The sequence below is a fragment of the Drosophila bipectinata genome, chromosome 2L (assembly GCF_030179905.1).
Source record: "Drosophila bipectinata strain 14024-0381.07 chromosome 2L, DbipHiC1v2, whole genome shotgun sequence".
In the NCBI taxonomy this organism is placed as follows: Eukaryota; Metazoa; Arthropoda; class Insecta; order Diptera; family Drosophilidae; genus Drosophila; species Drosophila bipectinata.
This window is the reverse complement of record NC_091736.1, coordinates 17,659,187-17,685,608: the sequence shown is the minus strand read 5'-3', so window position 1 is coordinate 17,685,608 and position 26,422 is coordinate 17,659,187. Positions and strand designations below refer to the sequence as shown.

Genomic DNA, 26,422 nt, shown 5'->3' with positions numbered 1-26,422 from the left:
GCCAGCAGCAGCATCAGCATCAGCACTTTTACCAGCATACAACGCGCCCCCCCACGCTGCGATTGTGAATGCGATTTAGTATCTGAATCCCACGACTTGCAGCACCTGCCAGCGGCACAGCAATTAGACGCATATAATCCACAAATCAATAAAAAATCACCAAAGCAAAGTAAGCACCGCTTTTCGTTTGTTTCGAACCACTTACACACGCCAGCCAAGCCAAGCGCACAATTGCCAAGTTTATAGTCCTTGTAGCCATAATGCACGTTCAAGCCCTTTTCTTTTGACCGCCAAACTCGCACGCCTATCGCCGCCAATGATCGATATAATATAGACCATATTTATAATGAATATCAAAATATATTATATATTCTTTACTTGCGTTTATTTTGAGAAAAAAGAATACTGTTTCATTTTAAAAAAATCAAAAAATGTTTGCTCATCGATATTTTTGAAAAATTTTTCTAGTTTTGATTTATCAAGAATCTTAAGATCCTTTCCGTCATAAAATTTTACTATTTAAAAGCTTAAAAGTCATATAATTAATGGCTATTTAAAAAATATACAAAAATCTTCAAAAATTAAGATTTAAGGAAAATATTATTTTCATATTATTTTACTTTAGTGTATTCCCACAATACGTTTTTGTCCTTCTTACCTTAATTATTCGTTTTAATTCTTTTTAAACTGTACAACTTTTCTTATTCATAAAATATAAGCATAACATACATACCCTTAAATACTTTTTTAAAGTTTTTTTTTTAGAGTTTTTTATACAGTTTAATATTTGATTTCCCAAATAACATAAAGTTGGAAGTTAAAATATTACAATAAATTAAACTTTTACCAGGTCTTTTCTATTAAAACGTATTATTCAGCTAAAATTCCATATAATAGCCATAAGAAAACTCAAAAAGTATTTAAAAATCGTGACTGTGACTCGTTACTTTCGGATACCTGCAACCTGTCGTGGGTATCGCTCAAGCTCGTACAGGGCGCCTCGTGCACTAACGAATGCGCCACAGGGCCCACCCAATTGAAGCATCACTGATACGCACCGTTGTTGTTTTGCGGACAGAATAAGCTTGTGTTGTTTTATTTGTTGTTGTTAATGGGGCCTAACAGGGTGCCGAGGATTGTTGTTGCTGTTGTGGCCAAATACCAGAGCTCGTAAAATAAAACAAAAGCAAAACACAAATTAAATGTAATTAAGTGCATTTAAATTTTATGCTTACGTGATTGACGTGTGGCGTGTACATGTGTGTGTCTGTGTGTGTGTGCGTGAGACCAGCGATTTTCGGGACGCGAAACAAAACGTGGCAAATTAGGGCTCTTCGGCTCCTCGGCCCTGTCGTCATCCGGGCCAAGTGAATATTTTCCTTTTTGTTTTTTCGGGGGGCTTTTCTGTGTGTGAAAGAAGGCGTGATGTGATGATGGGAGCTCCACATTTGTTATGTCAATAATTAGCAAAGCCAGAAGGAAAAAGGAACTCCGAGATCCGAGAGACACCGCAACAACTGCGTGAAGGTGTCAGAGTCCAAATGGTCGTCCTTTTTCCTTCTTGGGGGATGTCCTTCCCCCTCCTGGATGCTCCCCAGGCGACTTGCATTTGGCAATCACAAGAAAAAAATTGATTTTTTGCCAAATGCGAGAACATTAGTTTTTGTATTTTTGGGGCCATCTTCCAGCTGGAGCCGGCTCTGCTCCAGGTACCATGCCATGCGGACCGGGCCATGTCCAATTGCCAGATTGTGTCTGCGCTTATGCGTTGCTTCCGCTTCCGCTCCGCTCCTGCCCCCTGGCATGATACTTGTCTCCTCTTTTTGAATTACATTAAATATTTAAAGCATATGCAAATTTGAGCAGTGGCCCCGTTAAAGAAATAAAGTACCTGGCCGCGGCCTCAGCGCGATTCTTACAGTTGTAGTTGTTGCTTGTGTTTCCCCCACCCCCCATCCCCCATCCCACCTGCCAGATGACACACCTTTAGTTTGCCTGATTTTGTTTGCTAGAGATGAGCCACAAGCTCCCCCTTTCTAACTGTTAATTGTTGGAAAACGGTATTTTAATTTTAAAATTTAGGTTGAAACTTATTTTATTTTATTTTAAAAAGAATTGGGATCTGATATCTATTATTAAGCTATTATTTTAAATATTTCTAGAATTCTCACAAGAAAGAATTCCTAATCCCGTGATCTCAACACCTTCCTCTTCCCTGCCGCGGGCTCTCATCTCTATTTTCCGGAGGACTTTTTCCTTTTCTCCACCGAGCTTTAGTGTCTTGTAAATCGTTTTGTGTGGTGAGTGTGTTGGCTCTTTTTTATTTTTGGGGTCGGTTCAGTTCGTGTGCCTGAGCCTGAGCCTTTTTTTACTGCTTACCCAAATACCAAGACCCGAAATCACTCACACTCACGCCCATCGTGGTTTTTCCTTTGCAGCAGCTGTGGCTTCAATCTTCCACTTTCCCGCACCCGCTCTAGCTCCCCCTCCCGCTCCTGTTTCCCTTGAATTCAAATGCATTTCGATTGCTTCGTTATGCGCCTGCACTGAGAGAAAAATATTGAAATCCTTGAGGATATTTTAAGTTTATTATTTAAGATTCAAAATATATTTATTCATGACTTAATTACAAGTTTTGGTTTTTTTTTTTAGTGTTTTCTGAGAGTGCAGTCAACTTATATCCTGCGTGTGTGTCAGTGTGTGTGTGTGTGTGAAGGAAGAAGGATTCTTAAACAGCGTTTTCCTTGATTCCATGTGTCGGCAAGGGGTGTCTATCTTGAGCCGCTTCGTGCCTTTCATGGCTTCTGTTTCCATTTCGCACGAATGCTTTCCCGGGCCAACAATCTCATGTCCTTGTTACCCGTCACCCGACCCTACTCCTGGCCCCACCCCTTTCGGCCCACTTGGGCGACACGTGCTCATTATGCCGCTTCAAATTTTACTCCACTTGGGCCAGAGTTTTCCTCGAACCTGCATAAGAAACATCAAATATTAATGTCTAGTACGAAGGTTTTTCATTTAAAATATAATTGTTTTGATTTCGAAGACGAGCTTTTCTGGTTCTGGTCCACCCCACACTGCCCGGCACATGGTGGCTCCAGCCTAGGGGTCACCTCTGATAACCATAACAAGCTGTTTGCTGTTTGCGTTTGGCAATTAAAAACTTGTTGATTGTGGGCGCTGCTCTCGGCCAGTTTCCTCAATACTCTGGGCTAATTGAGATGTAGCCAAACACAACAACGCCCCAACACTAATATTTGATTTATCTGAGTTAGTAGGAGCTTGTAAGCAGGTGGCCGGGGGGCCTCCATAAAAGGTGTCTCTGCCAAAGATCGGTATCAGGTGGAGTAGGGCTCATGCCTCTGTCCATTTTGGTCCAAAACTCGTCTTGACTTGGTCTTATAACTTATATAACCAGACTTGTGTGTGGCTAGTGGAATAGTTTATTGCTTAAAACATCAATGACTAACAAATCCTAATCTCTCTTTCGTTTTTCAGTTGCTGATAACGTAACCCAGTGGCAATAACATAGCATAAACCAACTTGGCTGAAGGGCATTCAGGGCCAGGCCAAGAGTGAAACTACAGCGAAACCAAAAAGTGAACAAGTAAAGCCCTCGAATCCTGTACAAGTCAGTCCGGACGCCGGAGAAGCCACAACGTCGTCCACAAAACCATCGACGTCGACTGCCGCCGCTGCTACCGCTGCTGCTGCTGCTGCCGGAACAGTAACCGGATCGGGAGCAGGACCCACTGCTGGCCATCAAAGGAGCGGCGGACGCAGCGGCCAGCGACGACGCAGTAGCAGCAGTAATCCACACGCCGGCACAACGAAAGCGACCAGCGGCAGCGGTGGAGCTGGCAGCGCCGGCGGAGGAGGCGGTGGCGGCGGAGGTGGAGGCGGGGTCAAGCAGAGCGTCAGCCGGAATAGCAACATTCGGAGCAGCAGCTCCAACAGCACCATGGCCTCGGCGAATCACCGCGGCGGCGGCGGACGAGGCGGTGGCGCCGTCGCCGGAGCCGGTGCCGATGGGAATGCCATTGTTGGCCTCCAGATCGGTTCCGCCTGGTTTCAGCGCAAGATCAACCTGAGGCCGCAGCACCGTGGCGTCCATCTCGTCACCGAGGAGATTCTCCGCCAAATGCCGGAGCTGGCGCACTTTTCAGTGGGATTATGTCATATGCAAAGTAAGTATATCCCTAATGAGGGGCTAGGATTTGGAATTCGGGTCTCAAATGTCAGCTAATCGAGGGCAACAGCTGGTGGCTCTCCCTCGGCATCTAAATGTCCAAATCATCCATCTTATTTTTGGTCAATAAGTATTCTTTCAGCTGAGGAGTAGAGTTTCCGAACTGCAAATAAACTCAATTGGAAAAGTCATCCATAGGGCTATTCGGACAGGGGCAACGTAAAGTTTGCCACTCCCAGTTGCCACTCATGCTCCTGCCTGGGGAATCTCTCTGGGGGAATCTCGCGTCGGCCAAGGAGCTTGCATTTAGTTCAAAGTTCACACAACAAAACGAGGAACTTGCATACCAAATCAGAGGACAGCCCGAAACTTGCAATTCCTTGGGCAGAGCCTGCCAGCTCATTTGTATTAGCCAGCAGGGTAACTGGGCTAAACTGTTCGGACCAAGTCAGTGCCTAACTTGGCCGGGTCAGTGCTCCGGTCCATTTGATTCGGAAATTGCAATTGACATTCGAGTCGAATGGCGAGGATAGACTGTCTTTTGTGACGATGACCCACATGGAGATGGGAGTCGAGTCGAGTCTCTTTTTAAGGATGTGCTCCTGACATGTGACAAGACTTTAAGGTATTTTATTTATTTACGTTCTTGGCCATATACCTCCTGACATGGCCCCCAACACCTAACTCCTTTTTAAGCTTTATATTCCGCTCCTTTCGGAATGCATTCGCAATAATCCCCGGATTGCAGTTCTTCAAAGTATTCTCTCGTCGCTGCGCTGCACTCTGCACACTAATTCTCGCATGGAATGTCCGCTTTCGAGGACTTCTGACAGTAGCTACACTCTGGAAAATATTTATTATCTTCAAAACCCATCTTGTACTTGTTATTTAAATTGAATTAAGTCCGATTTCTCTCTGTGCATATAGTAGAGACTAAGACGACGTGAAGGCAGTGCAAACAGAGAAACAACCTCCAGAGCTGCCTGCCTTGGAGGCAGCTTCTTGTTGACAGTTCGCATTACAATGCCAGGACGCGTTCCTCCAAGCTGCGGCTTTCCATCTCTCTCTCTCTCTTCTAGCCAGGGCAAATAAATAAAATCGTATCATAAAACGCCAGTTGAGGCAGGACTGAGATGGGGAGGGGGCTTAGATGGGAGTTGGCCTGGCTAAAGTGAAAAGCAATCGTCGTCTTAGTCGCAGTCGTCGCTCATGTCTGCATGTCATGGTCTGTGGCTATGGCGTGTGAATGCTCGAGGCGAACATTTCCAGCCCGGCCCTCCCCCTTCCCCGTTGCCAGTCAACACCCACCTCCCCCTGGAAATCCCTCTACCAAGTCCCTACAGAGAAAAAATTATGTATTAATATATTTTGAATTATTTTTTTAATGAAAATTTAAAGATAAATAAAAATATTACTCATACGCCATGTATACACAGGAGAAACCTATTAAAATTTTATCAATAGAATATTTTTTGAATATTGTGGTTCTATCATAAATCTCATTCATCAATCTATTCCAAGTCTATCCATATTACTCATACGCCATGTACGCCCTTGAAACTCAACATATCACTCATACGCCATGTTGGCTGTACTATAATTATGAACTTTAATTAATTCTCCCAGTGTAGCGCTAGCAAATCGTCTTAGCCAGCACATTGCAGGCAAGAGTCTTTATTATTACGAACCTGCCTCCTTCTCCTGCCTCCCTTTATTTTTTTTGCCAAATCAAAAGCACGTGTGTCCCACCGCCTCCTCCGTACTGCCCGCCTGCCCTCCTGCCGTACTGGTGGTGGGCTGTGTGCGTGTTTGTTGTCTGGGGTGCTCACTGTACGTGTATTGTTTTGTGAACTGTAAGCGGAATCTAATTGAGGTCAAGACATGTTTATTGATTTTCTTAAAAGGACTTCCTAATTAGACACACTTTACTAAAGGAAGCTTAAGCCCTCCGCAGGACCCCCCACGCCCCCCGTTCTGGCCACTTTTCATGCAAAAAAATCGAGAAGGGAAACAAATGAAAGTCGCTACCCTGCTCCCCCCGCCCCTTTTCAATCTTCTCCGCTCCAAGGATCCAAAGGAGAGCCAACAAAAAAGTTAATTTCAAACAAAAAATAAAGAGAAATAGGGAAAAATAATTTCAAAGCAACCTTGCCATATGTTGTTGTCTTTTACTATTGACCTGAATAGCCCCTCCGCCACCATTACTTCCGCCTCCACCCATCCCCACCCTCCCAATTTGTTGTTGTTGTTTCTATGGGGAAAAGCGCAAACAACAGGCGGCGAACAAAAAGGGGGCTTGAGGAGAGGGGATTGGGGGAAAGTGGCCAAAAGGACACACAAATCACAAATACACCAAAAATATAAGCCAAATGTAACGGTAACTTGTTAAACACAAAAAACGAGACAGACATATAGAACGGAATTCGAGGAAATGCTGACAAAAAATGATATATCCACCCGGGGTCCGATTTTTTCACCTGAGCCCTGGGAAAGTGTTTCCCCCTCCCCTTGAGTTGGTTACTTGCGGTCTTTCTTTATATTTTTTTATATTAATATTCATATGTGGGGCTAGAAGGTCATTTATAGAACCGAAACACCCCACTGGGAGTCACTGGGGAGTCTCTCCACAGACCCCGATCGAAGTCCCCGTACACCCCATCGCAACGCGGATAATGGCCATTCCGCTAGTTGATTTGTTTTGGACCTTTACTTAATCCCACATTCAAAGGTTAGATTTCAAGGAAGTGATAAGGACATGGGGTTTGAGGTGTGGAATTTTGGAAAATAATAGGTCCATTCTTAGGAATCAGGTATTATCTTTATCCTGACCTCGTTTGAAATGCTTATCCTTTAAATTCGATGCTCCTATCTAGTCCTGGAATTTATTTTTGAAAACTGACTTCATCCTCTCATTTGACATTCAAAGATGTGGCGGGATCTCTCTGGCTCATCCTCACGAGACTCCTTGGAGCCAGAGGATGGCCTTTCCTCGGATAGGATTGGGTGGAGGTGGAGGAGCACCCTCGGCAGCAATTTGCTGCATAATCGCAAGATCATATAAATGGCTCAACTTCAATTTATAACCCGAGCATATTTTTCAGCCAAAGGGAAAAGGACTCTGTTAGTCCTTAGACTGCATGTGTGTGTGTGTGTGTGTGTGTGTGTGTGGAGAGGAGCAACACCAAATAAATCAACAGCCAGCGAAAGCGAAACCAATTGTGGGCGGAGGGAGCAGAGAAATGGAGTTGCGACTTTCGGAGCCTTTAACATTAAGTATATATTTTTGGTGTGTGGGCGTTTTTGGCCATTTTTCTTTTTGTTTTTTTTTTGCCTCATTGCTGTGGATACACTTTCGTGACGACAGGGAAACTGCGAAAGAGGAAAAAACAAACGGAAAAGCTAGGAAAGCTAGCAGTGGAGGGGTCATTGGAGGAGCAAGGCGACAGAGGAAAATGGAGGAAAAACAAAAAGGAAAACAAATCGTGCCATGTGTGTGTCATACTTTCGGCTTCCGTTGTGTGCGAACCGAGGACCTTATTCTTTTATTTCCATTCTCCTTCTGTGTTCTGTGTCGTCCTGTGTTGCTTAGCATTAAAATTGCTCGCTTATGAACCGCAAAATGCTGCGCTACCCAATAAATCAATATTATTTATGCAAAACGAGCACGCCAAAGGTTTTGGCCCGCCAGTCAGCCAGTCAGCCAGTCCGCCGGCCTCTGGCCCGCTTTTCCAATTTTCCAATCCCCAGTATCGTTCGTGTGCTTGAACTAGTTCCATTCCGTTCCGGTGCACCAACACCTGACACCAAAAATAAAGGACATACTATATACTGGTATATGGTTATGGGTGGGCTATATGGTTGGGGGCTGGTGGCTGGTGGCTGGGTGGGTCTTATGTCCTTAAATTTCTCCCGGTGTTTGCCGATTTCTGGCCAAGAGTCTCGGGATAAGCATAAAAGTCAACGGCTATGTAATAAGAAGGTTGATGAATTTAAGCATTTCCTTCAGCATTACCTTATGTAATACACGCACAGACACACCTAAGGACACTCACGTGCTATCGTACAGTAGAGGCTATACTAATAGGATTTAAGATTACTCAAGATATTATAGAAAATCTTAAGATTCTAGGAAGGATATAAGCATAAACTTATAAAGGGGGCGCTGCCTTGTAATAGTAGTAGTCCTAGTATCCTTCCCGCGAGTGTCTGGAAGGATCTCTGTCTGAGTGCGTGTTTGCATGAATATATGAATGAACACAGCCAGCTGAGCTGAGCCAAGTTGAGTTGTGTCGAGTCCATTGTTAAACACTAGGGGTACGCTTCTGGATGTGGGTATAGCAGTGGGTGTAGCTATGGGTGTGTTGTATCTGTGTGAGCATTGCGGTTGTACATACACACACATAGATATGTACTGTGTGTGTGAGTGTGCTTTGAGCTTGTTTGTGCTGTCAGAATGTTTGACTTTGTATAATAAAAGGCCTCTTTAAAAACATTAGCAACTTTTGTAGTGCCTAAACGCCTGCTACATGTGGCCAGGACACAGTCCTCCCCACCCCACCATATCGCCCCCCACCGACCCACTCCTTGGCTGGCACACACCCACACACGGGCAACTAAACAGCTAAACAGTCGGCCAAAACGATGCCACCTGCTACTTAACGATGCGCACTACACTGAGAGAAAAGACCGATAGTTAAAGTTTAATAAAAGATATAAAACTAGACTAATGGTTTAGACCATTTTTCTCAGTGTATAAACGTTTATTAACGCCAGGTCGTTGTCATAGGCCAACATAGAGTCCCCTTACCCCGCCGGCTGGGCCTGTTAGCGACCACAAAGCCCATGGCTAAATCATATTACAGACGTCCTCCGCGTGGCCACCGGCTTAACACCCCCCCCCGGCCCCCCACGCGTTCCATTTACGGTGGCACGGCAAAAGTGTCAGTCGAGTATTCCAGGCGGATGCGCCAGTTAGCGAGGAGTGCAGGGTGCAAGGATATAAATGTGCATGGAATGTGCAGGACGAACTGTTCAAAGGCTCTACTCCGCATAGCAGACATTCGCTAAATTATGTTTGGGCCATTAACATAGTAGGATACACTTAAGAAAAAGCTTTAGAAACTAATAATTGGATTGGATGGATTCAGAAGCTTGTGCATTTAATTTTCTTAAAGGACAGGACATCCGTCCTCCATCTGGTCCTGCAATCAATTTGCAAATTTGTTCTGCCTCCCCCATCAGCTGTCACTTTGGTTTCATTTTCATTTGCATTGTCCGAGCGGAGCCGGGCACTGGCTGGCTGGACAGGACAGCCTCCCCTGATCAGCTCGATGGTTAATATTTAAATTCCTGATGCCATTTACATATGTTCAACATGACATAATCGGCTCTGAAATTATTTAGAAAGAAACTGTGTCCAGAGGCACCCAAACGAAAATCGGAACTTGGACATAAACATTGGGCAGGACAGGCACATACATACATATAAGGACATTTCAAGTCTCTGCTCAGGGGGCCAGAAATTACATCTCAGGGACTTGATAATAAACTAATTTTCACTCGGCTGCCAGGACCAAGAGAGCTTTCTCTTTTATTCATGAATACGCAATTAGTGTGCAAATTTAAGTGTCGGAGGCCCGTGCCGCTTCGCTATTTATATTTGTATCTATTATTAATACTAAATGCATTTTGAGTAAAATATTCAATTTCTGCTCCGGCTCAGCTCAGCTCGGCTTTCGTTTGACATTTTCAGCGCTGGCCATATTGGCATTTGGCCAATGGAACAGCGGCCCTCGAATGTAGGCAATTATTGTTCAATTTTCAGCTCTAGCCATGCTCGCTCGCCCTTTCCATGGATGGGGGGGTCGTATCATAAATTTGTCAAACAATTTTGGACAAAATGTAAAGCGGAATTGTTAGTTGGATTTGTTTGTAGACTTGTGTGTTTTCAGTGGTTTTATTATTTGTTGTGGCATAAAATTAAAGCCACTCCGCCGCCAGACATTTGCTTGTAATTTGTTAACATAATTGCTAATTGAAAATCAGCAAAAAGCATAAAACATGAATTTTCAAAAGTGATTAGAAATAATGAATAATTGGTTAAAATCAATGGAAAAATGTTTCTCTCAAAACTTTTATGCTGCAATACCCATTCGCCAATAAAAACTACAAGGTTATTTTTATCCACTCCGAAGAGTTTATAACTTTTTCGTATTTATGGACTTTTCCACTCGAGCTCATTAAAAATCCTCCCCCTCCCCCCCGTTTAATTGGCCATATCGTTTCTTGTCATATAATTTATGGGGGATATCCATGATACGTTATCAATGCAACATTCCATGCCTGACTTTCATTAAATGCCCGAACACTTGGCATTATATCTTGACTAATTGGCGCTACAACTCAATTGCAGATAGAGTCGGGCCGGGCCAACGCCTCGTCGTCCTGGTCTAATAACTCTCCCCCTGGGTGGGATGGGGTGGTGGAACAATTCAAAAATCATTATTATAATCCCACAGACAACTAATTATCTTTGTTTCTGGGCTTGTTTCTCCTTCAGTTCTTCACACCTCGGCGAGTTTAGCGTTAAACGAAAGCTGGGATCCAGACGTCAGGTGAGTACAACGGCCAAGTCCATTAGGTATATCTCGGCTAATACCCAAACCAACTAAACGATCTGCTTGCAGAGACGACATGGAGATGATGTTGAATAAAATAGTTCCCGAAGGCTTGCCCTACAGGCATTCGTGCGAAGGACCCGACGATATGGTGAGTCCATGGCCCATTATGTTAGTTACTCCAATCCAATAATCGTCCATCCATCCACAGCCCGCGCACGTCAAGGCCTGCTTCCTGGGCAGCTCACTGACAATCCCGATTACCGACGGCAAGCTCTCGCTGGGCACGTGGCAGGGCGTGTGGCTGTGCGAGCACCGCGACCAGGCCGGCTCCCGGAAGCTGGTGATCACGCTGACGGGCTGTCCGCGAGAGCAGGCTCGCAGCCCGCTGTCCCCCGTCTCGCCGATCGCCAGCACGTCCAGTTAGGGGCGGCCTCGCTCCACCCGCGACAGCCGGTAATCGCGGGGGAGCGACAATAATGCCATCATTTCGTCGAGGCGGCTGATACTGCAGAATAATTTAGCTAGGGCGACGGCCCAGCAGCGGGCGGCGGCGGTGATTGCCGCCGGGCGGGGGGGATTGGGCGGCGGATGCCAGGCAAAGGTGGCGCCGCCTAATGTCCCCGGCGTCGAGACGAAGACCGCCCGCCTGCTGCTCCGCCAGCAACTGCACCTCAATCTCAATTTGAACGTGCAGGAGACGCTGCGCGATGGCGTCGATATCGATGATGTGGACGAGGATGTCGGCGACGATGAGGAGGAGGCGACGACGACTACGACTTCGGAGCGACTCAGCATCGTGGCCACCGGTGATAATCTACAAACCGTCACAACAGTGCCTCAAACCAATGAACAACTTAAAGCTAAGGTCACCACCACCACAGCAGCATCCAGTTCATCATCTTCAGCAGCAGCAGCAGCAGGAGGAGCAGCAGCATCCAGTGCATTAGCTAAATTCAACCGCATCATAGACTCCACAATGGAAAGGCCCCAGGCAGCGTCGGCGACGGCAGTTGCCACACTGCCCCAGCTGAGCAGTGCCACACTGCAGCAGCGCTTCAACCTGGCCTATCCGGAGTTGGTGACCCAACAACAACAACAACAGCAGCAACACCAGCCACACCAACCACATGATGCGGGCAAGCAGAACAACAGCAGCCTCAAGGGGAACCAGAGATTAGATCGTGGCTCAGGCGCCGTTGCCAGCACTCCATTAACATTTCAAGCACACAAATCTTTAGCAACGGCGAAGGAGAGTGAGAAGGCGACTCGGCGGGAGGAGGATTACCCACAGGGGCATCCTCTCGACGAGGCCGCAGGAGAGGATTACGGCCCGAACGACGATGATCATCCCCACCACGACGAGGATAATCAAATGAAACGAAATGATGTGCATTATTTGTTGAAACAGTTAAATAGTTTTAGTGATATAGAAGAAATAGAAATTGTTGATATGAAGCAAAGGGAGCAGCAGCAGCGTCAGTGGCAGCGGCAAGGGCAAGGGTCAGGGCAGCGCCCGGAGCAGCCGCGACCTATGCCGATGGCCTCCAGCTCGCTGGTGACCATGGTGCTGCCCAACTCGCCCACGCCCGCGTCACCCTCCACGCAGTCGCACAAGCTGGGCGTGAGCTCGCTGCTCCTGCCGCAGCACCAGCCCCAGTTCGACGACTACCTGTTCGAGTCCTGCCACTACTTGGAGACAAACTACTTTGCCGCCACCTATCGCACTGCCATGGTCGAGAGCAGCTCCCACGAGTTCCGGCCCTCGACCAACAGCAGCTCGAACAGCTTCGAGCTGCACGAAATGGAGCCACCCAGTGTCATCTGCAAGGCGGCGCCGCCACCACCACCTCCGTCAGCTCCGCCCGAGTACCGTCAGTTGGAGACGCGCCTGACCACCAGCGGAGTGCAGACGGAGCTCACGGCCGAGTCGCTGGCCAAGCTGAGCAACAGCACTAGCTCCTCGTCGACGAGAGCGCCCCCGTTCTTCCGGTGCTGTTACACGCCCATCGATCGATGGCGGGAGAAGCGTCAGCAGAAGAGCTCCTCCACTCCCGGTCCCGGGTCCGGTTGCGGATCTAGCTCGGCGCCGCCGAAGAACGTCTGACACTGGGTGTGGGCTGCCACTCGGAGATCCAACATGTGCCTGGCTAACCTATATCAGAGATGCAAGCAGATTGGGGATTTCTTTGGATATTTTTCGAAGCTAAAAGAGCGAAAGCAAGTTCTTAGCATTTTTTTCCACTTAAATTTCACCTTAAAACCATGTTTTTGGCTAGTTTCTTTCACATTCCTAAAGTTTAGAATTTATATATTGGAAAATATTGGAGGAAATCCGGACAGTTTGCTGCATCCCTGCTACCTAGGACGCTGTTCTCATTTGCGATATCAACAAGAGATTCCATTTCGAAAGACAGTCGACACACGACACTCGTATCGCGTACCCTAATCATTCGATGGAAAGTTCATTACTGTACAATTTATATATGCTAAAACATAAAGATTAACAAATATTAGTAAACAAATTTTTTATAAAAACACCAACACGAACACACAACATTCGCACATCTTTGCAATACACCAAAAAAAAAAGAAAAGAATTGGAAACTTTGTATAAAAACTTGAGATCTGTTCGCTGATGAATTGCTTTCCAGAATGTATGTTTCAGTGATTCAGCATTGATTTTGAAACAATGATCATAGATACTCTGGTGGGCATTTGCCATTGCTGAACTCAACTTGGGCCTAATGTATCCGAAGATGTTTCGACAGAATATTGTTAAAGAATAAAACCTAAAGAAAATGTAGACAGAAGTGGGCAGAAGACGAGAGCTTGTATAGTAAGTTGATAACTAAAATAATTAAAAAATCATGTTGATGATATCAAGTCACATAGATGAAGAGACGCGCACGCCAGCACTTTTGTTCAAAAACCTAGATTCCTCCTCCTCCGCTTCCACCAAGTCCCCAGTACCAGGTCCCAGTCCAAGCTCGAAATCCTTCGAAGTTATCAGCGTGCGCGTTGGTTTGTTAGACCCTTAAAAGAAAATTAACCAAAAAGGACTAAAGCAATTGTTACATCAATTAGAACACTGTTTTTGTTGAATTATCATTTAAGCAATCCAAGTTTAAAGTCGAAAAGATGCATATTCAGTTTCGAAATTTTAAGATTTTAAGGAATTGTTGTTAGAGCACAAGGAGAACCTGCTATACAAGCAAAGAAAATTACAAATTACGATTCAACTCTTAACCAACCAAGAGCAATATTAGTTATAAATCAGTTTCGATTTGTCAATTTTGTTGAAAACATATACGCAAATAAAACTAAAAATCAAATATATCACTAACATAACTAAGCCTCGAGATCACGCTTTGGTTTATCGAAAAAAAAAATTAAATAAATATATATCCGATTGGAAATGCGATCTGCAAAACCAAAAAAAAAAAAAAAAAACTGAAAAACATTTTTTCTTTCTGCTCAACTACGACGAACTGAGACGACGACTCGGTTTCAGGATTTTCAGCTAAGTTCTTCCAACAGAAAGTGCAGATCTGTCTCTGAGGTGGAAAGACACAAGAAACCGCATAAATGCCTTTACATGCCCACACGTACACTAGAAAGAAATCGTAGTAGGATCCAGTAACCAGTATCTAGAGTGGTGACGAATGTTAGTCAATAATACGCTGTGCTGCATAGAAAAGTCACTTCTGTAATCCGCAAGCGAAAGTGAACTAATTTATTTGAAACATATATATCAACATGTTGATTGTGTTAATCATTGAAACGAATGGCATAACAAATAAGTTGTTAACAAGAAGTTAAAAAATAAAAAACAAAAAATATTAAAAATAAAAGAGACCGTTGAGGATGGGAGCTGAAGCCGTTAGTAAAATTACCTATTGTTGTATGTTTTATTCGAAGCGCACGAAATTAAATAAACATTAACGTAATCGTAATTAAAGCGGAAGGAAAACTGTAGGTAATGTGAAATTTTTGTAAACTTTTTGATATGTGATGATGATTTGGATAAATTAGAGCCACAAATGGGAGATAATTATTACCTTAACCTAGCCATAGATATTTAAACTAATTTAAAAAAAATACAAAAACGAAAAACATGTAGCGCTAAAATGGAAAGCTAGCTAAATTCTAAGAGAAGGATATGAAGGATAGTAACCATCAGTCGGATGCATCAGTCGCTCTCAGTTGTTATGCAATAATATTTAATTATAGTAGTCTCGGCCAGCCGAAGCACCAATCAGGGCTCCTTCCGGGCCTCCTCTAGGACCGGGAGCCAGGAGCCGGGAGGAGCTGTTATTATTAGCAATATTGAATATTCGATTCAAGGCAATTCAATTGTATTAACGACTTTGATAAATCTGAGGAGCTAGCGAATAGTGAATGCATTGTAGGAGCCTAGCTAAGGTACCCCTAGCCTAGCCCCCGGTACGGTCATTGATAATGAAATTGATTATGAAAATGAATACTAAGTGTAACTAAGCGATTAAGTAGCGAAAATATATTCAATTGTAAATAGAATTTCCTCATTTACGATATGTCTTGACTTGGTTCGTTGACTGGTTTTCATTCAGACAATTATATGTTATCATGGGGAAAATAAATGACCGACACAGATACACGAAAAAGCTTTAATTAATTTAATTACAAACAATGAGAAAAAAATGAAGGAAAATATAAGAATCTACTACAATATGTATTTAACAATAATCATTTTTGATATCATTCCCCATCATGGTAAAGAAAGAATCCATTGTAGATACCTATTGAGCAGCAAGTACCATAATTAATTAAATAACTAGGCCGCTAAGAGTCGTCAATGTCGCCTAATGTGAGTTCTATATATTGCATCAGATTTAACAATAACAACCGAGAGCATAATTAGCTGAAAACCAAACAAGATGCAACTAATTGTAATCAGAACAGAAGAAAACAGAACATGCCTATTATAAAAAAAACACCCACAACACCATACAAACACACACACACTCGACACAACTCAAACACTAAGCTTTTATAAAAACTATTTAACAAAAATCATATATATATATATATACTATGGAAAATAATAATCCTGCCAAGTAACATTCGAATACCTGCTTGAAGAAGATACACCCGCTTTTGCTAAGAAACCAAAAAAAAAAAAATGAAAGAAATTTACTAAAGAAATAAAATCCAAAATCGAAACCGAAACCGAGTAATGGACAAGATTGAGAAAGAGACACTATGGCTAAATACGATTTTTATACTTTCGATATAATGATTTTTTATACTAAACATAAACAGAAAAATGGAACTTTTTGAAACGAAGAAGACAGCCCAAAAACTGAAGTTGGTGATTTTTTGAGGTATCGAGATTACAGAATCGCTTTCATTTCAGAATAGAAAGAAAATAAATAACATAATTATAGTTGAATATATATATATATATATATATTAATTATATATGTATGTAAACCCTAACTGCAACTATGGAACGAGAGCACAAATTTTGTTGAACAAAAGCAGAGAAAAGTGTAACCAAAAATCAAATACTAAACAGACGAAAATGTTTTTTAAGTCCAATTTTCAACATCTACACACACTCCCACACATACACCCACACACACGCAGCAACATTAAATCAAATATATACTAAATATATATAAAAATGTATATATTTAGGGATCGATTAATTAAAACAAACACCTGCACAAATCGAATCGAAAACAATGACCCGCAGACAGCAAACAATTTCTATCGAAGAACAAAATTTTGCCTACGACAGTACTTTTTGTATGAGCAACCGATTTGTAAATATATATATTTCTTGATTTTATCTAAAAACCAAAAAACCAAAACCACTAATAGTAAATCATTTGGGATCCTTAGTTTTATCTTGAAATTGCAAGCGAATCGAAGAATGGGGCGAGTGGAGTGGTGGCCGCCCCATCAATTGCGACTAGCATGAGACACTTTTTCTATATCTAACCCCAGATATCGAAGTAATAAGCGAGAGCATACATTTAAATGCAAAAATTATACCAAGAGTCATGAACAATGTCAGCTACAATAACTTAGCAAAGTGGAGAGATCGAGTGGGGGCGGAAGGCGAATGAAATTAAATATTAGTGCAATAAATAACAAATTATTCGGTATAATTAAAATGGAAATACATTTAAGTAAACGCTTTGTAAAATACATATAAACAATTTATTAAAAAAAAAACAAACAAACCAAAACAAAAAACAAAGAAACAATAAAATTGAATAAAACCAAAAGGAAAGTGAAACACTATTGAGTAATAAAAAGCGTTATGCATTGACATTGACACACGTGATTCGATATCTCATCTTATAAGCATAAATCAATAAGATAACAATAAAGAATAAATTCAAGAAAATGCAAAACATCGATGCCTTGTGCTACTTAACGAATTACATTTATTTAAACATTAAAATTGGCGTTGGTTTAATCGATACATTTTACAGATATAGCTGCGAACTCTACGAAACAACAGAGATTGGGGCTTAATCTAGTCAAATTAGGACGAAAACTATTGCTAGGACTACGGCTGCTGCATGACGGTGCGAACGTATTTGAGAACATCCCCGTTGGCCAGGATCTTCATGTGGTCCACGCCCTGGAGGGCGAGCGTGGACACTGGCGCGCTGGAGTAGCCCGACCAATACTGGCAGGCTCGCAGGGAACGCTGGTTGACGGTTCCGTCGCCAAGGCCCATGATCAGCTTGGGCGTTTCGTCCGCAATAGTGGACTTTTTGTACTGCAATCTGTTGGAGATCGTTAGACTTCCCTTATCCTTATCCATGTTAAGATCCACTTACCTTTCCACTGTGTCTAAGCCATCACCGTAGAGACAATGCAGCTCTACATCCGGGGGGTTGAAATTTTTAGAGTAACGCAACGTATCCTTTCGCATTTCCCAGCCAGTCATGTAGTCTATGTCGTTGAAGAACTCCTTGAGCTGTGCCATTGTATAGTTGCGCGTGGGGGTTGTGGCCAACACCTCCGAGGGCTTCCAGAACAGCGGGGATGGCAGCAACCAGGCGGTCGAGGGATGCGTTATCTGCTCGGCCTTTAGGATCTTAGCACTGAGCGCGAAGGAGTCAAGGTCGTCGCCCATGGCAAACACCTTCACCGCTTTGAAACTGCCCGCCCAGGCTCCCGCCAGGCTGATCTGGCGCCGCACGTACTTATTCTTCCAGGCCAGCGTCTGCTCTTGCAGGAAGATAAGCGTCATGGGACTGCCCATGCTGTGAGTAATGAATGTGACGGCCGACTGATTGTTGGCCTCGTATGTGTCCTCGACCAGTTGCTTGAGATCAATGAAAAATTGCTTGTTTTCATCTAAAAAGATAAGAAAAATGCTGAATAAAATTAAAAATTTCAATGAACATGAAGCCGTATCTTACTTGGCGCCTTGCGGAAATCATAGGGCGCGCCGTGAATGTTCATTTTTCGCACATAGCCCAGATCCACCAGCACGTTGGCTATGTCCTTGAAGTAGGCTCCGGCGCTGTTTCTCGTGGGATCGATCCACTCCACCACCTCGGGATCGCCCCAACCAGGTATACGGGTCTCCACTCCTGGTGTGTTGTGCGTCGTCCTGGTTGCCTTATCGTAGTACAACTTGACGTTGTCGATCCAGCAGTAGACCATGGGTATTACCAGTTGCTCCAGGTCCAGCCAGAGATTGTACCAATTAGATGTCTTCTCACACACGAAGTATGGCGAGCTGGATTTGTTCAGGCGGGCATCCAGCTGGCATCCGCCATCACCGGGCACTGAAATTCGCAGAGTTCAAAGTTTAGAGGTCAACCTTGGCGAGATGAAAATCAATAGGCTCACCAAAAATCACTGGCGATAGCTTTGGTTCAGGAGGTGGCGGCGGCGGAGCAGGTGTTGTGCTAGTTGTGGGCCAAGGCCAAAAGCCTTCAGATGGCGCCAAAAAAATGGCCACCAGCAGCCCGAAGAGGATGCCTGAGTGTTGGAGCCTCATCGTGCGATGTGCGTTTGGGGGCAAACAAAGCGCGAGTGACGTGCCTGCTATATGCTATCACCAGATAATGGTCGCAGTCAATCACAAACAAGTGAATCAGCCTACAAAGCTTTATAATAATTGTTATTCCACTCAATGGATGGTACGATGGTTATTTGTCTGCGCAGTTTCCATCAGCTGATTTGTTGACCTTTAGAGCTCGTCATTTATTTACGGAACTCCACAGCTATGTTGTGGGCTCCCGCTGTCGCAGATCCTCTCCCGAGTATCAATGTTTTAACAAAGAATTTGTTTTCGTCATATTGTTATTTTTTTTTTCTCTTATCGCAATTGCACAGTTTGTTATTCTCAGCAGTTTTTGGTGTCCCCTTTCCACCTGCCCGAATGGTGTGACCAGGTGCGGTAGGGTTTTCCCTTTGTCAGAGATGCTCACCGAGTAACCAGTGACTTCTATTCAGATTCGATTTCGACAATGTCACTTTTGCTAAATCAATGTTAAATGTTAAAATATATAAAAACATCAGTATATATCTAGACCTTGATCTGGTACCTGATCTCTAATGAATACAAATATATCATACATATACCACGAAAATTTAAAAAAGTTATCGGTTTTCGATTATTTTGTTCAGTCCACCAACAGTGAAGCGCGACCGGCAAATAAAATTGTTTTTCCCACCTAACATTCCGCCGATCCCAACAAACAATAGAAATGCAGGAGTTCTTCAGCGTGTTGCTGCCGGATGTGAAGAAGGAGCTGCGGCGCGGGATCGTCGAGTGCTCCAAGCGCGGCCTGCTGCACACCACCAAGTGGCTGGCGGAGATGCATCACGGACTGAATGACGTGCAGATTGACGGCGAGGAGGCCACGGAGGAGGACCGCACCTTCAGTGAGTGCCAGCTGGAGGGCATCGCTCCTGCGGAGTACAGCGACTACTTTCTGGCCAAAAGCTACTACGACGTGAGGGAGTACGATCGGGCTGCTCATGCGGTACGCAACTGTGAGTCCAGTGTGCCGCGCTTCCTACACTTCTACTCCACATACATGGCGCGTGAAAAGCGCCGCCTGGACTCTACCACCGACCAGGCGAATCTCAACGAACCGAATCAGATGCGAGACCTTGCGGACTTACTGTCCACCCTGCGCACAGAGTATGGAAAGAGTCGCTTGGATGGCTATGGCATATATCTCTACGGAGTCGTCCTGAAAGCCTTGAATCTCAACCAGGCTGCCGAGCAAATGCTGATCCATGCCATACGCCTGGTACCGATGCTGTGGAGCGCCTACCTAGAGCTCTCGCCGCTTATCATGGAGAAAAAGAAGCTGCTTAGCCTGCAGCTGGGCGGGCACTGGATGCGCCACTTCTTCATGGCCCACACCTACCTAGAGCTGTACCTAAACGACGACGGCTTGAAGATCTACGAGGATCTACAGACATCGGGCTTCAGCAAGAGCATATACCTCATTGCTCAGATGGCGCTGGTTTATCACAATAAGCGCGATGTTGACAAGGCCATCGAGCTATACCAGGCTCTGCTGGAGAGCGATCCCTATCGCCTTGACAATGTGGACACTTACTCCAACCTTTTGTTTGTTAAAGAGATGAAAACTGAGATGGCACAGCTGGCCCACAAGGCTGTGAGCATTAACAAGTACCGTCCGGAAACGTGTTGTGTGATAGGTGAGATCTCTGAAATCATTCCTATCGTATTTTTAAATGGCTTTCTTATTCATTTCTTTAGGAAATTACTACAGTATTCGCTGTGATCACCAGGTGGCCATATCCTACTTCCAGCGTGCCCTCAAACTGAATCCAAAGTACCTTGCTGCGTGGACTTTGATGGGTCATGAGTTCATGGAGCTGAAAAATACAAACGCTGCCATTCAGAGCTACCGGAAGGCGGTAGAGGTCAACAAGAGGGACTATCGCGCCTGGTACGGCCTGGGCCAGGCCTACGAGATCATCAAGATGCACTACTATAGTTTGTATTACTTCAAAATTGCGCATCAGTTGCGTCCTTATGACTCGCGGATGTTGGTGGCGCTCGGCGAAACCTACGAGAAACTGGACAAGTGTGAGAACGCGGTGAAGTGCTACTGGAAGGCCATCGACGTGGGCGACATCGAGGGCATCGCCATGTACAAGCTGGCCAGTCTGCACGAGAAGCTCGGGGACCATGAAACAGCCGTCCATTGCTACATAATGTATTGCGAAGATGAGCGCGCGGCCACCGACAAGCAGAGCCTCTACCAGGGATTCATCACGCTGGCGAACTATTATGAGAAGAAGGCCGACTACGAGAGAGCTGCCTACTACGCTTACAAATGCCTGGACTCGGATGATGTGAGTGGGACTCTGACATTTTGTTACATTGAAGATTTCAATAATCATCTTTCTTTTCAGCGCAAAACGGAGGCCAAGGCCCTGCTCAAGACCATCGACTGGAAGCGCAGTGCGGAGTGGAAAAAGGGCAAATCTAAGACAGCCACGACTGTGGCTAATGCGGAAACCAGTTCAGAGGATGAGATGGAGTGGGAGCATCCGGACGTGCGCTCTCGCGTGCCTACCACCACGACTACGACTACAGCTGATGTGGCTGGACCGAGCACTTCAACGTCCAGCGCCACTCGCTCTGGCCGATCACTGGCGGAGGGATTGCGTCGATCCCAGCCCAACCGGTCAAGCTTAAACCCCGGTGCCAGCAGCACCGCAACCAACACAACCTCTTCGGCAACGGAAGTGTCGAATGCTGCGGATGAAACTCCCAGGACCTCCAGTGCAGGGGAAAATCCTAACGCAGAACAGCAGCCCTCGGATGATGGCAGTTCGATGGAAATATCCAGTGTCTCCATCGATTAGATTTCAGTGTACAAATTTAATTTCGTTTTTATCAGTTATATATGAAAAATTAAAATCATCTAGTCCTGTCGCCAAGCAATGGATTAGGTTGCACCTTTGATACACCATATTTGGTTTGTAAACAGAATTTGTAAATTTAAATAAAAGGTTTGAATTGTTTCGCGCTCATATTCAAATTAAAGTAAGGTTAACCAACACTGAATTTCTAATCAGCTGTTTTTGGCGATACGGCAACACTCCTTCAACACAACGTAGATCTGAGAGTTTTAATAAACAAACAAAAATTAATGGAGTTTCCGGATAAAATGGATCTGGAGAACGAGAGGGTTCTTAAGCTGATATTCCCTGATGGAGTTCCAGGTGGGTAAACACATCTAAGCTTGAAGATTTCTTTGATTTGATCTTTGTTGGACACGTCCCACAGAGAACCTGCGTGGCAATCCGGAACTGGACAATTATTTGTCCAAACTGGGCACTTGCAAGGTGGAGCAACTGAAGAAGGAACAAACCCGATTGGCCGACGAGACGCGTAGCATCCTGGAACAGACGCAGGACTTGGCCATCTCGAATTACAAGACCTTCATCACCACGGCGGAGAACTCGCGTTCTATTTTCAGCGAATTCCTGCGAACCGAGGAGCAGTTGGCTACTCTCGTGGGTCAGTTGCCGGCTCTCAGCGAACGGTGTGAGGGGTTCCTAAAGGATTCGGCTGAGTTGAGCGAACAGCGACGCCTCAACTCCATTACGCTGCAAAAGAATGCCCAGCTACTGGAGGTACTGGAGCTACCGCAGCTTATGGAACGATGCATCCGTGAGGGGCGCTACGAGGAGGCTTTAGAGTTGGCTGCCTATGCTACCCGTCTGGGCCAGCATCAGGGTCACATACCCGTGGTTAAGGTGGGTCTTCCTTGGTGAACTATTTCATGTATTAATTGTTCTTGGTTTGTAGAGCATTGTCCGTTCGGTGGAGGCATTGTGGCACACCATGCTGGTTCAGTTGGTGGCTCAACTTCGCACAGACTTGCAGCTGCCAAAGTGCTTGCAAATAGTGGGCTATTTGAGGCGAATGCAGGCTTTTGGAGACAACGAGCTGCGACTGAAGTTCCTGCAGGCCCGTGATGCTTGGCTGAACTCCTGCCTTGAAGCCATTCCAACGAGTGATGGTGAGTTATGCTGGCCCCTTGTTCCTGAATTCTTTACTAACTCTCTCCTCTTTCAGCACAACAACACTTGATTAAGACCATTGAGATCACACGCATCAATTTGTTCAACATCATCACTCAGTATCGAGCTATTTTTCCGGAGGATGAGCCGGCTAGCAAAGTAGCTCAGGCGCCACTCAAGCCGCTGCAAGGCGTGAGCTGCAATGGTGACCGCCTCTTTCAGGCCTGGCTTCACAATAAGGTTGGTACTTATGGTAGAAAAATATTCTAACTCCAATTTAATGCTTAACTATCTCGCAGATTAACGCCTTCTTGGAAACCCTGCAGCGTGACTTGCAGCTTGGCGTGGGATCTGTGGAAACTGTCCTGGGTCAGTGCATGTACTTTGGGCTATCCTTCAGTCGGGTGGGAGCTGATTTTCGAGCTCTGATGGCCCCTATTTTCGTTGACGTGATCCGACGTCGATTTGAAACCAGTGTGGAGGAAGTAAATGTTCAGTTTGAGCGGGAGCTGGACCGCTTTACGCTGATCAACAAAGTGGCCTTGCATTTGCATTCCCGCAAGCAGATGGACCCCGATCAGGAGTCTTTCGCCCCGCCGGAAACCTTGTTGGACTTCTATCCCCTGGCTGCGTTGTGCAATGGGTATCTGGGCGCCCTGAACGAGCTCCGGCTGTGCGCTCCCTTGGCCTTGGCCACTGATGTGACCCGTTGTTTGGAGCGCTCCTTGCACCTAGCAGCCCAGCGAGTACTAGCCTTCTATCGCCAGGAACAGCAGGCCTTTGCAGGAAGCGAACGCGAGGCTTTTGTCCGGCTGTGCTCGTGCTTGGCCTACGATTTGGTTCCATACATTCAGCGCTGCATTCATGGAGTCTTTTCGCCACAGGCTCTAACCGTTCACCTTGGCATCAGCCTGCTACAGCTGGAGCAGCAACAACTCACATACCTGCAGCAGGCGAGGATTCTAGAGCCCCTGAAGCACCTGTTACCCACTAAGGTGCTGGTGCAATCGCAAGTGCAGGCGCCGGAAGTCTCCTCCGCGGAAGCCAAGCCTAGTGTTGCTGCTGCAGTTACAGCCGAGGGTTGATGCAATCTGACCTTAAACAGTGTATTCTTGTTAGAAGTAGTATCTAAATATTCCAATATTTATATTTTCTAAAGACTCCCAAAAAGAAAAGCAAAGCTTATTGTACAGATATTTCTGGTAAGCCAAAATAAACCTTTTTCAAAGGCCATCCTTAGTCATCATAGGTATCTCTATACCTTCCCTTTTAGGGTTACATATTGTGGCTTGTGCCAGTGGCTCTTCCACTCAATCGTTCTGTTAATTTTACAAAATTTCCAAGTGACTAAATTCGCGTCGAGGAGGGACGGAGAAGATGGCGGTATAGGCCTGGTTGTGGACTGACCCACTGGGGCCATCGTTTATTCCGAGGGGCCGCGAGAGTGCAACAATATTTTTACTTTTGCGCCACCCGACGATCAAAAAGTGGCCCCCTGCGGTTGTCCAACCGCCAAAGCCAAAGCCCACGCGAAAGCCAAAGCATTGCAATCAGCTCTATCCTACCCAATGACCCTACCCACCTCCGGTAGTGCCTCCACCTCGTGCATATATCCTAACTAAAGCGTCGACATGGCAGGTCAGATTGAGTTCGGTCAGAGGCAGTCGCGGAAAAAAGCAGTCAAAGCCAGGAGACATGGAGTCGAGGGCCGCGTTTATAAGCAATTCCGCGAACAATGACCAAATTTCGGACAAAAACGGGTAAGGGTTGGGGGGGTTTCTGCCCCTTGCTGTTGTTTTTTCTTCCTGCCGTCGTTGCATCCACAGCGAATCTGAATGCAACGCAGTGCGCCGAAAATTGGAAAACATGGCAGCTGAATGGACAACCAGTGGTGGGCGGCAGGCAGGTAACAAGCTGCTCCACTGAAAGAAATATACTACGGACGAGGAGTTCTAAATAATCAATTTTTTGAGTCGATCTTCATCCTAATGTGGAAAGATATTCATTCCTTTAAGCCGTATCATTTGATACCATATCGCCCCCTTTATCCTTCCAGTGCATCCTGGATACCCTGGCATGGACATGGCCATTCAGCTCTTGGCGGGGACTCATCGTTCAACGTCAGCGCCGGATGCGTTTGTGGCCACGGCCTTTGTGGGTGCAACGCTTACCAAAGGGGTGTGGGGTGGCGGCGGTGCAGGAGCTAGAACTAAGCCCAAAGCCTAGAACTGCAGCTGGATCCTGGACGGGGGCCTCTGTATTTTTAAGTCCACCACTAAATACAAACGAAAGCACTCAAGCACAAGTTGGCCACGATTTCCCAATCGCAGGACTCTCCGGCCTATTCCACATACACACACACACACACATCCATACTCAAACCCATACAGATACGCATGTACGGCCGTAGACCAGGGTACGGTGTCCGGTGCCGGGACTCGTCATAGTACAAATGGAATTTGGGATTTTGATTGCGAATCGAAATAGATTTTGTGGTATTTGGCAAGCAGTGCGAAACAAGCGACTAACAACCTGGGTCTCTCTGTGTGTGTCTATGTCCGTATCTGTGTTTGCAATGCATGTGTATGTGTGTGTATCTGTGTGTGTTCATTTGTTACTTTGGCATGGACAACACTGCGTATACGCGCTTTATTCTGTCCGTTGATTGATTGAGTTTGTGAGGCTTTTTACACGCTCGCTGCCTTCGTTTTTGCGAGTCTCTCGTTTATTTTGCATTTTTTGAAAGTACCCCTCTGCCCCCAACACCACCACCCCCTTTTATCCCCTTCTGGCAGCCCCAAAAACTCTTTCTGTTTGCATTTGTGCCTGTTTTTGCTGGCCAGTCGCTAGCCGGCTCGTTTTAATTCGTTACCAAGTTGATTTTGTTAACCTGAAAAGCCGATTTTCCACACCTGAAAAAGTTGGCCAACAAAAAATGGTCAAGAGGTACAATAAAAAAGGACTCTACATACACTGGAGGATGGAAAAGCTCTTGTTCCTTTCGAAGATCCTTATGAATAATTAATATCTTTTTTTAAAAACATTTATTTTCTGTATTATATTTGAAATAAATAATTTAAGAATGCTCAGAATGAAGCGTATAAACCGCATAAAGTCGCTAAACGCAAGGACACGAAATGGTCGTGTCCAACCCCTGGCTATTTTTCAGGAATAAAGGATATATGGATGGGCTGGGTATTAGAAAATTAGGATGGGCTGTGGTGGGTGGACGCGCCGCTGCTGTGCCATTGTCCGGCTGCTAATTTATCGGGATAATTGCCAAATGACCAAATGGGGAGTTTTATTACACTGCCCCGTGCAGGGGGGGAACTGATGAGCCAAGCACAAAAATGGCCAGACACCCGGCTGAGTGGGGAGAGGGAGATGACCACCCCAAAAGGCTAACACATGTGGCCAGAGCCTGAACACATATATATTTGCTATTCTTTGCCCTCTGTGTGTGTATTTTTAATTGTAATTCATAAATTACATTATTTACTGACGACTCCGGGGCAGGTTAGTTAATGATGTTTCCATTTGGGGATTGTACGTGGTCGGCCGACCCTCTCAGGAC

The 26,422-nt window shown here is 45.3% G+C and overlaps 5 protein-coding genes across 6 annotated transcripts in view; 3 read left to right on the top strand and 2 right to left on the bottom strand.

Moving 5' to 3' along the window:
• Cog8 (conserved oligomeric Golgi complex subunit 8) overlaps positions 1 to 24,096 on the top strand; it is an 83,743-nt gene extending 59,647 nt beyond the window's left edge. The window contains exons 2-6 of one of the 2 annotated variants that reach the window (XM_070277863.1): positions 21,957 to 22,044; positions 22,109 to 22,581; positions 22,634 to 22,847; positions 22,904 to 23,088; positions 23,148 to 24,096. In XM_070277863.1, the coding sequence (XP_070133964.1) occupies positions 21,972 to 22,044; positions 22,109 to 22,581; positions 22,634 to 22,847; positions 22,904 to 23,088; positions 23,148 to 23,933 (1,731 nt within the window). In that variant the 5' untranslated portion in view covers positions 21,957 to 21,971 and the 3' untranslated portion in view covers positions 23,934 to 24,096. Of the gene's footprint in view, positions 1 to 21,894; positions 22,045 to 22,108; positions 22,582 to 22,633; positions 22,848 to 22,903; positions 23,089 to 23,147 lie in introns of those variants that run through there. The other variant, XM_017251748.3, reaches the window with a different exon arrangement.
• mre11 (double strand break repair nuclease mre11) overlaps positions 1 to 26,422 on the bottom strand; it is a 247,072-nt gene that overhangs the window by 25,932 nt on the left and 194,718 nt on the right. The gene's annotated exons all lie outside the window — the stretch shown is intronic.
• LOC108132326 (uncharacterized) lies at positions 1,038 to 16,018 on the top strand. Its single transcript, XM_017251702.3, is given in 6 exon segments — positions 1,038 to 1,204; positions 2,163 to 2,300; positions 3,499 to 4,187; positions 10,749 to 10,803; positions 10,876 to 10,957; positions 11,018 to 16,018. Coding segments are annotated over 4 exon segments (2,259 nt in total). The 5' UTR covers positions 1,038 to 1,204; positions 2,163 to 2,300; positions 3,499 to 3,961; the 3' UTR covers positions 12,914 to 16,018.
• LOC108132356 (lysosomal phospholipase A and acyltransferase) lies at positions 17,224 to 19,215 on the bottom strand. Its single transcript, XM_017251749.3, has 4 exons — positions 18,673 to 19,215; positions 18,237 to 18,608; positions 17,649 to 18,171; positions 17,224 to 17,594 (listed from the first exon to the last, which is right to left on the bottom strand). The coding sequence occupies exons 1-4, from the start codon at positions 18,821 to 18,823 to the stop codon at positions 17,372 to 17,374; spliced, it is 1,269 nt and encodes a 422-aa protein (XP_017107238.2). The 5' UTR covers positions 18,824 to 19,215; the 3' UTR covers positions 17,224 to 17,371.
• Cdc23 (cell division cycle protein 23) lies at positions 19,302 to 21,793 on the top strand. The gene is made up of 3 exons (XM_017251747.3): positions 19,302 to 20,505; positions 20,567 to 21,168; positions 21,229 to 21,793. The coding sequence occupies exons 1-3, from the start codon at positions 19,536 to 19,538 to the stop codon at positions 21,682 to 21,684; spliced, it is 2,028 nt and encodes a 675-aa protein (XP_017107236.2). The 5' UTR covers positions 19,302 to 19,535; the 3' UTR covers positions 21,685 to 21,793.